This window comes from Poecilia reticulata, linkage group LG10 (assembly GCF_000633615.1).
Source record: "Poecilia reticulata strain Guanapo linkage group LG10, Guppy_female_1.0+MT, whole genome shotgun sequence".
NCBI lineage: Eukaryota > Metazoa > Chordata > Actinopteri > Cyprinodontiformes > Poeciliidae > Poecilia > Poecilia reticulata.
This window is the reverse complement of record NC_024340.1, coordinates 11,738,979-11,753,330: the sequence shown is the minus strand read 5'-3', so window position 1 is coordinate 11,753,330 and position 14,352 is coordinate 11,738,979. Positions and strand designations below refer to the sequence as shown.

The window sequence follows — 14,352 nt, the reverse complement described above, 5'->3', positions numbered from 1 at the left end:
AAAAYACTTGATTTTCAATTAAAACGTCAAAGACATCATCACTGCAGTGGAAGGAAATCAAAAAGGTAAAAGAAAAAGAAGAGAAAGAAGAAGAGGGAGCTGCTGACTGGAGTCACTCTGGATCTAACTGATTAACTTGATAAATATATTATWTACATTTCTATCAAGGATTTGTGGGCTGAAGGAGAAAAAAATTTATTTCTTCTTTGTGTTTGGATTTTAGGGGACTCTGGCAAAAACACAAGGAATAAACATCTTAGGACATGGAATTTTACATTTTGTTTCAATCGGGTGGGCTCAGAATTGCTTTATTTCAAAAGAAGCCGATTCCTTTTGTGTTTACTCAAAAGGGCTTTTTCCCTTTGGATTTTTCTTCCATCCCGTTGCTCCAAGAGTCTTTGGAAAAGGACAGTTGAATGCAGCCTCCGATGTACACAAAAGAATGGGTAAGTTAGTCTTTTATATGGCAGCTCTGGTCATGAATAGGAAATACAAGTAAAGAGCGAGAGGTTGAGAACTAAAAGCTCTTCTGCTTCATTTATGTACTGCAATACCACCCCACCACCCTCCAATTTTCTGCTCTTCACTGACATAAGTTAGGAAGATGCGTCTTAGAAAATAAAATTTGTTGTTCTCAAATATTTCTGTAGAAATCTGGGGAAATGTTTTTTGATTCTTAATGGTAAATTTGCATTTAATATTACAGCACAAAAAAAAGAAGAGAAAAAAAGAGCAGGGTAGCCTAATTTTAGAAGCAAGAAAACCAACAGCAGGTCACGTGTAATTGATAAGTATATTCCTCATCATATTATGTCCTTTTTAAAGCTATGATTGAGGGCAACATGCTCGTGTGCATTTAGTAAAGTTGCAAATGTAAAATGTCTTGCCTGCTAAAGGTCCGGAAAGAAAAGATGGAGAAAATTGGCACCCTTTCTCATCTGAATTAATAATAGGTGCTCTGCAGAGATTAGCTTTCCTGCCCCAAAAGTTTATTTTGCTTTCTTTGAACCGACCCAGGTTTCCATTCAAGGTGGCCATTGGTGGGACCTGCACCAGTGGCTGTGAGTGTGATCAGTATGCTCCTAGCGTGTCTGCTGTCTCCTGCATCATGCACAACCTGCCCTCAAAAATGCCGCTGTGAGGACCTGCAGTTCTACTGCGACACCCAGGAGCTTAAGGCACCACCAGATGGTGTGGACAAGGGCGCCCTGGGGTTGTCGCTACGCCACAACAGCATCACTGAGCTCTCCCCAGATCAGTTCTACGGTTTCAGCCAGCTCACCTGGCTACATCTAGACCACAACCAGATCACCACAGTACAAGAGGATGCCTTTCAAGGGCTCTATAAACTGAAGGACCTCAACCTGAGCTCCAATCGTATCACCAAGTTGCCCAACACAACCTTCATCCACCTCATCAACCTTCAGATCCTGGACCTTTCATTCAATCAGATGACATCATTGGAGCCAGAACTGTTTCATGGACTTAGGAAGCTCCAGATACTTCACCTCCGCTCAAATTTACTTCGCACTACACCTGTGCGAGCGTTTTGGGACTGTCGCAACCTGGAATATCTGGGCCTGAGCAGCAACCGTCTACGGAGCCTTGCCCGGAATGGATTTGCTGGGCTCATTAAACTCAAAGAGCTCCACTTGGAGCACAATCAGCTGACCAAGATTAACTTGGCCCATTTCCCTCGTCTCGTTGCCCTCCAGTTTCTCYATCTCCAGTGGAATAAGATCAACAATGTCACGTGTGGCATGGAGTGGACCTGGACCACTTTAGAGAAGCTGGACCTCACAGGAAACGAAATCCGTGTCCTGACACCTGACGTGTTTCAAACGCTGCCAAATTTAAAAATTTTGCTACTGGATAACAACAAACTAAGCAGCTTGGAGCCCCAAGTCTTGGATATGTGGCAGTCTTTGAGTACAATTGGACTGTCCAGCAACCTTTGGGAATGTACCAAAAGGATTTGCTCYTTGGCCACGTGGTTGAGCGCCTTCAAGGGAAGGTGGGAACATTCCATTGTCTGCCATAGTCCAGAATACGCCCAGGGGGAGGAGATACTTGACGCCGTCTATGGATTCCAGCTTTGCCAGAATTTTTCAGCACCAGTCATTCAGACCATCAGTACAACCACAGACACTACTACGGCTGCCGAGATCACAAGCTCCTTGTTTGGAATTATGCAGCCAACCCCCACACAGGACTATGCAGAGGATTTTGGGAGCTTTACCACACTCACAACCACCACAACCACAACACAAACACCAAGCACTGCTGAAGCAACTACTGCTTTGCTGGAAGAGGCAGCTGTAACAGATGATTTCTTAGCTATGGACAACACTGTCATGACTCATAGGGTCATCATTGGAACTATGGCTCTTCTCTTTTCTTTCTTTTTCATAATTTTTGTTGTGTATATCTCACGAAAGTGCTGCCCCCCCACCCTGCGGAGGATACGCCACTGTTCTGCTATTCAGAACCGCAGACAGATGAGGACCCAGCAGCGACAGCCAATGGCAGACCTAGCCACACAGGTACCCTATAATGAGTACGAGCCCAGCCATGAAGAAGGGGCTCTCGTCATCATCAATGGCTATGGGCAGTGCAAATGTCAGCAACTGCCTTACAAAGAGTGTGAAGTATGAACTCCTATTTATTYCTAGACCATAAGGTTCGTCATTTGACCACTTCAGAACAAACAGGGTTTGCTTCTTTAATTTGTTTCTGGTTTCTGTAAAAAGCCTAATTTCTACAAGTGACATTTGAAAACATGATCAATAWCGAATGCTACAAAGACAGAGACTGGACAGTAAAGAAACTATGTGGAGATAGTCAATTTTATTTTTCTATGAAAGAAAGGTTGTTCATATCAGCCAGGGGCAATCATTTTAAATAAGAAAATTGTAAACTGTGAGATTTGTCTCTACGTTGTCTATATTTTGCAGCACAGCTTAATTAAAAGGTTCATACAGCCCTTTGCTAACAAAGTACCTAAAGTGAAGGGATGCGATTTTGTAATGTTTAGTTTTTTTGTTTTCCAAAAGGTAAAAAAAAAAAAAAAAAAGAAAAAAGAAAAAAAAATACACATTTAAAATGTTTTTTCCCAAATTCATCAGAGGCACTGAAATTAAGAAGGTTCTTACTAATAATACTCAATTGAGAGTAGAAACCTGAAAAAAACATTACATTCTCCAAATCAGTGATATCAATTTAACAAACAACCTTAAACCAGATAAGCTGTTTTTTTTTTTTTTCCATAAATTGCAGCTGCAACTCTACACAAAGAATTAAAAATGTTCAATTATATTAATTGGATGATTTTCTTTTTTGTCAGACATATGCTCAAAAATCCTGATTTGCAGCAAACAGAAGGCATTCTGCATTTGGGCTTTTGTCTATCACATTCAGCTATTGGAAATATACCCTTAACCTTTGGGACACATCACAATGTGTTCAACTATGGTTAATATCCAATTTACCCTTCTTTAAAGGAAGCAAAAACCATCTTGGATGTCAACTTCACATTTGACAGACAAAAAAAAAATGAAAAAAAAACTAAACAAAAAAAAAAACTACAAACCTTTAATGTACAATTATTTGTATATGGATTACACATTTTGTAAAGGCCATACAAACTGTGACCATAATATTTTTGGGGCTTAATTTAATTAAGTACAATATGCTGATCTGCCATAACAGGATCAATTTCTAGATTTACGTGATATGCGAGTAGCAAGTRAAAGGGSAATGAACAGAGTAAATGCCAGAACATTTTATGCTGAAAATAAAAACCTCTCCCAGAAGCCCACCCTCTTACGCTTACACTCTAATCAGGACTGACGGGTTCAAGATTGAGCCAATTAAGGCAAGGCAAAAAGAATCTTAATATTCTGTGTCCCACACCAGTGAACCAGCAACATCTAGCTCTTCCATCAGTAAAATGTAGTTGTTTGTCATCATTTGTGAGATAACACCAACAACTCCCCTAAACTTATTTTATACAACAGCATCAATAAAATTGTAACTTGCAGTCTGAAAAATGGATTCACATTCAACAAATATATCTGTTCTCCTGTTTGGACTAACAAGTGTTGAGCTAAACTGTGCTCAATACTCTAGGCAAATTGAGATCCAGTGATAAGCAAACAGCAGGCTTTGGTGAGGACACATTTGTATGCAGCAGAGAGAAGATGTGCATTAGCATCAGTCTGAAGCTGCTGCTGCAGCTTCGCACTTCATGTTCGATTCAAGAGTGGGGGCAGGGTGAAAGTAAGTGGGATTGAGATGAATTGACGGGATGAAAAGAGGGCACAAATTGGTAGATAACTTAAGTTTAAAACAACTTAATAATAAAATGGGATTTATTATAATTGCTTGTGCTTTAAACGCACAACAGAGCAGCTTTTGATTTCACATCACTCCACAATGAGGCATTGCTCCAATTCCACAGCACCGTTAAGAAARATGTACCATATGACAAGAATGAGAGGATTTCTCTATTTGGGCCGAGGCAGAAGGTATTATTTGTGRGTTTGTCTCCTAGGTTATGAAAATTTGGCTTCAGGTTTTTACATAAAACACATTTGTATAAGTGCGTCTCTAAAAATGTTCATGCCATCAAACACAAATTGTGTAAGTAAACCAAAAACTTTTTACACTTTTAGTTAAAACCATTTTTTTCCCAAAGCCAAGTAATTCCCTTTCTAATTTCAAGTTTACCCTCTAGCTTCGCACTGCTTTTACTGCTGCCCTTCTGACCTTGCATGCTCAAAAGTCCAACTTTCAGTAAAACACTTCTCAGTTTCATTCAGTAAACGTTACGAGACCCCATTTTCTGATGGATACAAAAGTAAATTAAATTCTATGAGTTATGGCAATCATGACATTTACATTTTACTGTTTAAGACTACAATTGTAYCAAGTGACTGAAAATCCACAAAATTTGTAGAATTATGCATCCCTTTGCACTTTGGCTCTTTGTAAACCGTTTTGTTTCCTCTCGTCATCCTCTAGATCTTCTCTCCCTGCTGAAAATCGCTGAAATGGAAAAAAAAAAAGAAAAAAAAAAGAAAAACTTAAAGAATCCCTACTCATTTCCAAACTCTTTGTGCAAAACTGAATGCTTTTATCTTCCCATTTTCCTTTTGTATTGTAATATGTACAATTTCATATCTGTATAGTGGATAAGATGTGCCAAACTGGAAAAAAAGAAAAGAAAAAAAAACCATTGTCCCTTCAAAACATATATTTTTTAAATAAAATGGTTATAATTGTTTGCAAATCGTTTGCAAACTGATGTACGCTGACATCTTGGTTTGGTCTTTCTTTCAAGTCAATCCATTAYACAATTTAAGAWTTAATGTACATTGTTATATCTTTGGCTGCACCAGTAATAAAAGTTGGGCCGATATAGATATTAATATTGCACTAATGACCAATTACAGTGATTATCTATCAATCTTTATGTCTCTGTGTCCAGCCATCCATCTACATATTAACCTTATGATACCCAATATATCATATTGATTTCATCAAGTTGAAGTAGCTCATGGTTGCATGAAAAAAAAATTATATATATATATATATGGCCAGAAGGTACCCACAAGTTATTTGAACTACTGCTTTAGTTAAATGTTGGCTAAGAGTTTTTAAATAACTGGATGCTGACTGATGGCCAACAAGGATGTAATTATCCTCTTAAAATTACTCAAATAGCATACATTTATCAGTGATATTACAAAGGACATTTTAAACACATCAAATGAATTTGTCTTCATATATTGAGGAGTATATTTATGTAGATTCATATTGTATCGTGCAATATTGCTGTTATTTTAAACATTGACTTACAAAAGCTGTAGAAAATACCAGCAACAGCTCAAATCAATGTGAAGCAAACTAGTTATGGGGGTTCAGTGAAGGTGACATGTGCATGTTTAGGAGAGCCTCATAATGTCGTGGTGAAACTGTCTATTCCATGCAAAAAGCTAAAAGATTTGCGCTACAAATTAATTTGAATAACTTCAGTTACACAAGAAAGACTTTTTCCCCTTTAATAAGTATGCCCTATCTTATTACAAAACCCTAATTTTCCATCCTTAAACTTCATTTAAATTTTGGGGTGCAAATTAGGACAAAAGTCAATTTATTCCTATAGAAATTAGTTTGCAATCCTTTAAGAGTATGCTCCATCGTAACCACGTTTGAATGCGTCTAATGTTTTGGTGAATCTTACATTCACCAATCATCTTATTATAAATTAAGCAGCCCACTTTTGTTTCCCAAAGATATACAGTTCTTCTCCATCTGTGATCCAATTATTCTTCGCAGTACGTTTGAGCTGCGGCTCAACTAGAGCTCCCAGACATGAAGTTGTTCCCAGGTGAACTGGAAACAACTACAGCCAGCAGGTCTTAGTGTGGGTGTAAAATTGTGTCTGTGTGCAAATGCTTTCTGATAAAGAGGTGAGCTGTCTACACAGAGCAATGTTTTTTTTTTGTGCCGTTTCTTTATATAAACCCCTGAACAAAAAAATAAAGCAAATGTAACTATTGCACCATCCTAAAAAAAAAAAAAAAAAAAAAAGCATGAGGGATCCACATACTTTTGAGTTTAAGTCTGCTTAATTCAATGGGCAAATCAAATACTCTTTTGCAAAGACCACTCATTTAATATCAAAGACTTCCTCAACATGAAAGTTCACAGAAAGGCAGATTAAGAGTTATGTGATGAAAACAGAGGTGCTCTAAAACAGTAAAGACTCTTGCAGGTATACGAGTGAGAACTTATTCCATTTATAAGCCTTTTGCCTTCACTTAAAACGTATTCAAACTATTTATTTTGGGCTATAAAATGTTCAAGTTAGAATATCCTGGACGAAAATACAAGTATTCAGACTTATTCGCATCAGTTTTTTTAAACTTTAAGGGGATTAAAAAAAATACAATATTCAGGTATTTTTTGTCAAATTAAAATTGCACAAATAAAACCTCAACAGTAAGCATGAGACTCTCAAGTAGATTTCAACATCTTTTTTAAGTTGGGAAAAATAAAGTGTCTAAAAAGTTAAAGCATATATTTTGTCATGCATCATTGATTTAAAATGAACAAGGTTAACAACAATAAATACATTTAAAATATTTCAGTAAATAAAAAAAAATATCCTCCAGGTCAAGTTATGGACCATGAGTTTATCAGTTCTCAATTTAAGATAGCATTCATTATGATGTGGATTAATATGCATGTTACTTCAATGTGGCAACACAGAGGTGAAAACAAGCTCTGGTTTTAAAGCAGATTACATCTAACAGGTTCTCGAAGCATAAGTGGACTCTACATGCAAAACAAACGTTCAAAACTTTTGAACATGCACAATTGCTGCATTAAGTTTTACTTTTACGACTGAAGGAATTTGTTTYTACTCCCCAAATGGTCTTTTTGTTAATTGATTTGGCTGTTAATGGTTCAGCTGTCCTGCACAACAGGAGATAATGAAAACAAGGCTGAACAACTGTGAAAAGAGAGACGAGTCAAGTTGCCAAATCACAGAGCTTCTTATTGTGAGTTCACTGCATTATTCTTCCTCACTGCTGAGAAAAACGGTTCAACCCATCTACGCGACAGTAAAGCCGATCCGAAGACCCAGAATCCACCAACCTGAGATCAAAGGGACACATCGAAGAAATGTTGCCTGACAAGCGTCGACTGACAGACTAATGTTTTATGGAGGCCATAAATATAAGTAAAGCCTTCAGGATACTAGATCCTTTCTGTGTTACAGTGTGCAGTGTGTAATTTGTTTTAATTATGGATTCAGATAAGATAATAAAAAAAGATCAATTTCTCAGCTATGAGACAGTTTTAGTTTCTTTAAAAAGTTCTCCATGAAATATAAAATGTATGTATTAAATTTGATGCATATCATTTGCTTTGTATTCGGAGCACTGAAGTCAGCTAGAGTCAGTGTTAGATGAGATAGGTAACGGTGTGAAAGTGTAACTACTTCAAACAGGAGAATGGGTTCACAAAATGGTAAGGTAATTCCCATTGTGGGGGACAACCAAAAATTCCTTATCATTCGTTTGTGTTTTGGCCTAAATGTTCAGCATTTTGAAGAAAGTGTACTCAGCGTAGAATATTTCGGTGTATGRTTGGAGAGTCCACATGAAATCTGCCCTCAAAACCGAGGACAAATTTCAAATTTGTCCTCAAAATCTGAAAAGTGAAAATGATGGATTACTTTCCCAGTTTTAGACAGTCCTAGCAGTGGACTCACTGGATTGTTCACTCAAACACGGTGTTTCTATTCTCCTCCTAGTGTCGCACATTGTATTTTACAAAGTTTTAATTATTTAAAGTATTCAATGTGTATACAGCAGAAATCCTTCAGGTTCAGGTTATAAGACATTCAGTTCATGCCCCAACAATGGTCAGAAAAAGCAACTAGATAGTTACACACTGTAAACCTTAAGTAGTCCGCCAAAATATATATTTTTAATGAGATGCATCTGTGCAGGCAGAGAGAAAATTGGATTGAACTAAAATTCTTCCACTTACTTAAGGTGCCCAAGGCAAAAAGTAAGAGTTGGGGGGAGAGTAAGCCATCAGAGGAGAAAGGAACAAACAGGAAGAAGACTGCAAAGGAGGAAATGGGATTAAACCAGATGTTCAATCTGTACAAGAAATGTTAAGGAGTGCCAAGTGCTAATACTGCTTTAAGCTAAATATAAATGAAGAGGAAAGGGATGTGGGATCCCACTGCAGTTGCCAGGTACTGCATGTCATTTTCAAACAGGTGAAAATGCTAATGAACTTGCAGGGACTGTCAGTTACTGTGTATGTCAGAGCAATGAAGCATTATTTTGCAACGTGAGACAACCCTTGACACATGCTAGTAACAAGGGATGCTTGAATAATACAAAATGTCAGAAACTGTTACACTTTGCATGTGCGATGTAAAACCTTCATGGCTATATGGAATAATTGAGGTTTCACAATGTGGGAGAGCAAGAGCAACATAACCACTTATCCACCTTTCCACTTCACTGGCTGAGGAGATGGACTACAATCTTTTAAGCGATCATCATTAACATAATATTGTTTTTCCCACACAAATAAGAAAAAAAAATGCTTGCCTAATCCAAATAATTCAACAAAACAATTTCAATAGGGACGTCCCAATCCAAACTCTAGTAATGAATAAGACTAGCGCTGTAATTCAGCTCCAATTTCTGTTTACATCGGCTGCCACAGAAAGCCAATTTGTGCATGGCTAATTAGGTTTACATCACCAAAGCATCACACTTATTTAGCAGACACTTCTGCCCAAAGATATTTAGAGGCGAGAAACAAACTGAGGGCCAACGTCAAATTTAATCAGTTGGCCAGTACATCAACTTGAAATAAAGAAAAAAAAGATAAAACTAGTAATATCCTGATTGATGGAAGATCACCGTTCTACAGCCAACGATATTAAGTTTTCGCTTGGTACATCAAGCTGAAGTATGTTACGTTCTGCAGGATATATAAAATGTATATTTGCCAAAACATTWTTTTTTTTGATACATCAAGGAATACAAATATATAATACAGACAAATTCACGAGACAAGACTCACACCGAGGTGATACTGTAGCAGAGGTTCTCAAACGGTTATATCTATGTAACCTTTTAGAGAAAGTAAAGTTTACTGGCACAATTTAGGTTGTAAAAATTTGCCAGTTCTTTTGATATCCGTTTGGTTCACTAGCAACTAAAACATGGGTGCTAATTGTGGGAGTGTGTGTGCGTGTGTGTGCGCGCGCGTGCATGCACAGCATTTTATAGGCTATTTTAAGAAAATAAAGTCGTTTTTATTCTGTTAATCATTTACTTTCTGAGTAATCAGAATTGATTCATTAGTGTTGAAAAAAGTCAGATTCCCCTGTTTGCGTGTCAGAAAAAAACAGCTTAATGAGAAATTATTTCACACTTCTGGTGGTAATTTGCAGTCCAATGCAACCCATGAAGCAAAGTCACAGGAACAAAAAAAAAAAAAAAAAAGAAAACTTCCTTCCCTCTGCTAAGGTACACTGAAAGCAGCATGAATGCTGCTTGAAGTTAAGGTTAAAAGGAAATAAAGATGAGACAGGATTTCTCTACTTGGAGCAGAAGAAATTTAATATTTTTCCCTTTGCAAGTCTGAAACCCTCGCAGAATTAGATTTTTATACACAGAAAGGGCCAAAAAAAGGAGGCAATGTTCTATTTGTGTTTTTGAGTCGGTGGTGTCTTCAAAAACCCAGCTGGAACACCAATAATACCATTTCCATATGTGGCCCATTTACTTTTTTTCTACTGGCAATATGTAGCTTAAATCCATGAAAGAAATTTCTAATTTCAAGTTAAAGAGACATTATTAACATTGTTTAACTTACCTTTTTTAAAGAATCGATGAGAAGCCAGATTATGCACAATTAAAAAGAAAATGCATTTCCCTATAATACACTTCTGAAGCCAAGTGTTGGTAGGTATATTGGAACAAACTCCTACAGCCTTTTCTGATTCAATTAAAGCTGAGTGAGGTAAAAATGTCAAAATGTGCACCGAATGTGAAAAGCATGTGACCTCATCACAACCAAATTAGTTACTACATTCATCTAGTCTTGAACAGTGTATAATTTTTTTTATATGATGTTTTTACCACAAATAACTTTATGTGTGAACCTTTATATCCGTTGTTGTTGTTGGTACACCTCAATTTATCATTTGTCACTTCTATTCAACCAATAAGTACCACTACTTTTCCTAATATTGAACTGCCCAACCGATTCGATATTTTTCTTCATTATATAATATAAAGCTTGAGTGAATAGCACGTGTCTTTACAAATATATTTTAAAGATATTCAAATAAAATATGGTTCACCTTGGCCAAACAACATGAACCTACTGGTTTGGACTCTTATTAACCCCCTGAAGGTGGTCTGGTGTGTCTTGACACAAGATGTTAGCAGCAGCAGATCATTTAAGTCCTGCAAGTTGTGAGGCTCCACCTCGCACCTGTTAGCAAATCCATTAGTCCAATTCCATCCATGTTCCACTTGGATGCCAAGTGAACACTTCACACTAATGCTGCGTTCCAGTTCACACTTCTCAATTGGAAAAATCAACTGGAATGCTCTCCGAAGTCAGATTTCCTACTGGGAAACTTGGAGCATCGCTGACTACGCCCACTTATGACTTGTACAGCAGACTTCACGTGTCAATATGGCCAATCCTCACATCAAAAGTAGTAAGATGAGGTGGATGCATGTATATCACAAGAGACATGTAAAAGTGCGCCCAAAATCAGCGTTACACATGTAGCACCGGCAATTGTAAACTGAACAAATTAAAAATGGCATTTGTTTATTAAAAGTAACACTTAAAAATTATGTCTGTAAGAGCTATTGCAAACAAAGTTTATTGGCGGCGCAATGTTGAAATTCAGAGTTTAGAGCACTGCAGACCCATAAAACCCACAGGAGCTGCAGTTTTGAGCGACACTCAGGCCAATTTGACCCTTCCCAACATCACATTTACCCATTTTTCTTTTAACCCATTGACTAGGAGGACAAATTGTTCCCTTTCTGCCCAATATACCCAACCCACTAACAGGTCAGGTGCCATTGTCAGTCTTATTTACTTTGCTTAAGGGCTCAAATTCAATTGAATAGCATAAAAGACGTAAACATATGGTCATAAAGCCATGCGATGTTTATGTTTCAAATACTCGACARACGTAGTCAAGTCATCCAACAGCCTATCACTGCTATAAGGCACCAGGTCACATCCTCTCACTATGCTAACCACATGTCACATGCCATAGATCTCAGAGGCTAAATTAGGCCATTAAATGCACATGACAGGCAGTAACATATTATGCTTCCAATCCATTTTCTTCATCTGGCCAAATGAGTAGTCATATCACTGTCATGTCCATTCACCATCAGTGTTGATGATATTCATTTCTTCATTTCTCTAGTCATAGTGGACTAATGAAGAGGTGGGTAGGAGTTCAATGTAAACAAAAAATAAAAGTTGCTTTAAAATAAACATCTAATTTTGTTTAACTGGATTAGATCTGAAAATAAAGTGGATGTGGCTGTGGATTGATAACAGGTGAAACAGTGGTATAAAAAGGGAATTGTCAGAACTATGACAAAGTATAAATAACAAGAAAAGGAACAAAAACTGGAAATACTGAAAAACAAAGGCCCAAGGTTATAAGAAAAGGATAAGAGAATTTAATCTGCCATATGTAAAAGTATTTTAAAAATTCTCAAAAAAAAAATGCTTTTGTAATATTTTACTGCTTTGATCTTTGATTTATTTTTTCTGCATTTGTGATGGTTCTAAAGTGCAGAAAGTATCTGGATGTCAAAGTTTAACAAGCTGCTAAAGACCTGTCAGTTTCACAACGATTTAGAAAATGAAGACACTTACATTCCCCATGTACTCAGACAGGAGGTCCTGCAGAGCCTGGCGCACTGAATTGCATTCAGCCACAATGCGCTCCCTGCGGTCATCACGTGTGCATGAAGAGTCAGCCATGAGAGCAGCTCCACTGATAATGCTCTCCAGGCGCTCCTCCAGCGAAGGACGAAAGCGTTCCTCGGTGAAGCCCACAGGATCCAAAATGATTTGTTTCTGTTGAAAAGAAATAAGAGAAACTAAACGAAGAGCAGAGCTGGATCGTTTTTTTATTAATTACCGAGGAGCATGCTTGTCTAAAAACCTTCAAAATCAGGACAAAGCAGACTTTTGCCCACAGCTAATAATCTAAAGGGGGGAAAAAAGTATTGAAAAATGAAAAGCAAGGACAAGAATAAATCTGTATGTGGGTTAGTATTATTCTCCCCTGCTAACATCAGTTTAATATTCCTGGCCTCTTGTAAAGGTCACGGTTTTGTCTAGTATGTATTTTGTCATCAACGTTAAAAAATTCACTCAACATGTTCACTTGCATTAAAAGGACTCATGTAATGAATGTCAGAGAGAAATTCGAATGTAATTACAGATTCACAAGCGTCTTAAGAAGAACCTTTCATAGGAAAAGGAAAAGTCTAGAGTTGGATGTCTATTTCTTATGAGGATTTTGTTCAAGGACCTATAGTGTGTGAATAAAGGCTGAGTGAGATTAGTTGTCCTTTCTCTGATAAAGGTATTTCATTATCATTACAGCCCATGTATGACTTTATCACCTGTGATCACTGATCTTCCTCCTTGCTTAAAAGATGGCYATTTGGTTGAGTGAAAATATTCCCGTCTTTAAAAAGAAAAAGCAACACCCCCGTGGTTTGGAAACTTGAAGAGAACAACCCAGGTAACTTGGACAATGTCACTTTAGCAAAATATCTTCATCAGTGCCTCTTGGGCCTTAAAATTGTCTTCCAGTCCACTGATGTTTTAGCCGACTAGGACATTAAATTCAATCCGACTACTTGAGAATAAATTAAATTTTCAGCCTTGATCTTCAACATATCAATAGCTGAAACTGATTTAAAAGTCTGTGTCATGAGCACATAAAATAGCTGACTGCTGTGCGAGTGTGCATGTGCGTGTGTTTAAAAGTCACTGATGCCAGAGTTTTCTCTCTCTCTGCATCTTTGCTAGCATTTCTACATCAACAKAAGAGAAGCTTTAAATAAAGATATTGAAGATATACAAAATAACTGTGACATGTGAAAYTTTACCTAGAATGCAATAGATTTCTTAATGCCATAACAGATTAATATTATGCCATTTCTGTACAAGGTTGCAACACCTTTAAAAATCACATACCAGCCCATGGGTAGGTTCATACGCATCGGTAAAACACTCAAGAGTTAATAGAATTCACACAGATATGTTTCCATTTGCGTAATGAGACACCGGTATAACCTTGTCTTGTTTCTTTTATTTCAGCAACACCAGACAACTCTAATTAGGTTCGACTTTGTAGGGCAAGCCTGTTAGCAGCTACAAGTAGTTCTGCTGTTGATGCATTTCAAAAGCATTAGACAGCTTCTAGCTGCGGTTCTAATGTTTTTCAGGTTAGTGGCACTAAAGAAAGAAAGGCCTCGATATCTGGACTCTGCTTTTCAGATGCTCTGTTGCTACAAAATATTTAAACTGCTTAGTTATTATAATTGTAGTTTGTTTAGGCAGATCGCCCTCCGTCACAGGCACCTCCAGCTCCCTCCATTCATTCTCATCTGACCTCCTATGCTTGCGTGTCATATTACCATGGCAACAGGCAAAAGGAGAGACACGGAGGAGAAAACAGAGGGAGAGAAAGAGAGTCAGAGGTTGACTCATTTACTAATTTTGACTAACACTTGAAAG

The 14,352-nt window shown here is 37.4% G+C and overlaps 2 protein-coding genes across 2 annotated transcripts in view; one reads left to right on the top strand and one right to left on the bottom strand.

Moving 5' to 3' along the window:
- lrrtm2 (leucine rich repeat transmembrane neuronal 2) overlaps positions 1-5,309 on the top strand; it is a 19,567-nt gene extending 14,258 nt beyond the window's left edge. Inside the window, exons 3-4 of the mRNA XM_008419979.2 lie at positions 224-446; positions 1,018-5,309. Of these exons, the coding sequence (XP_008418201.1) occupies positions 224-446; positions 1,018-2,654 (1,860 nt within the window). The 3' untranslated portion in view covers positions 2,655-5,309. The remainder of the gene's footprint in view (positions 1-223; positions 447-1,017) is intronic.
- LOC103471147 (catenin alpha-1-like) overlaps positions 3,465-14,352 on the bottom strand; it is a 27,779-nt gene continuing 16,891 nt past the window's right edge. Inside the window, exon 7 of the mRNA XM_017307118.1 lies at positions 3,465-12,675. Coding sequence (XP_017162607.1) covers positions 12,451-12,675 — 225 coding nt within the window. The 3' untranslated portion in view covers positions 3,465-12,450. The remainder of the gene's footprint in view (positions 12,676-14,352) is intronic.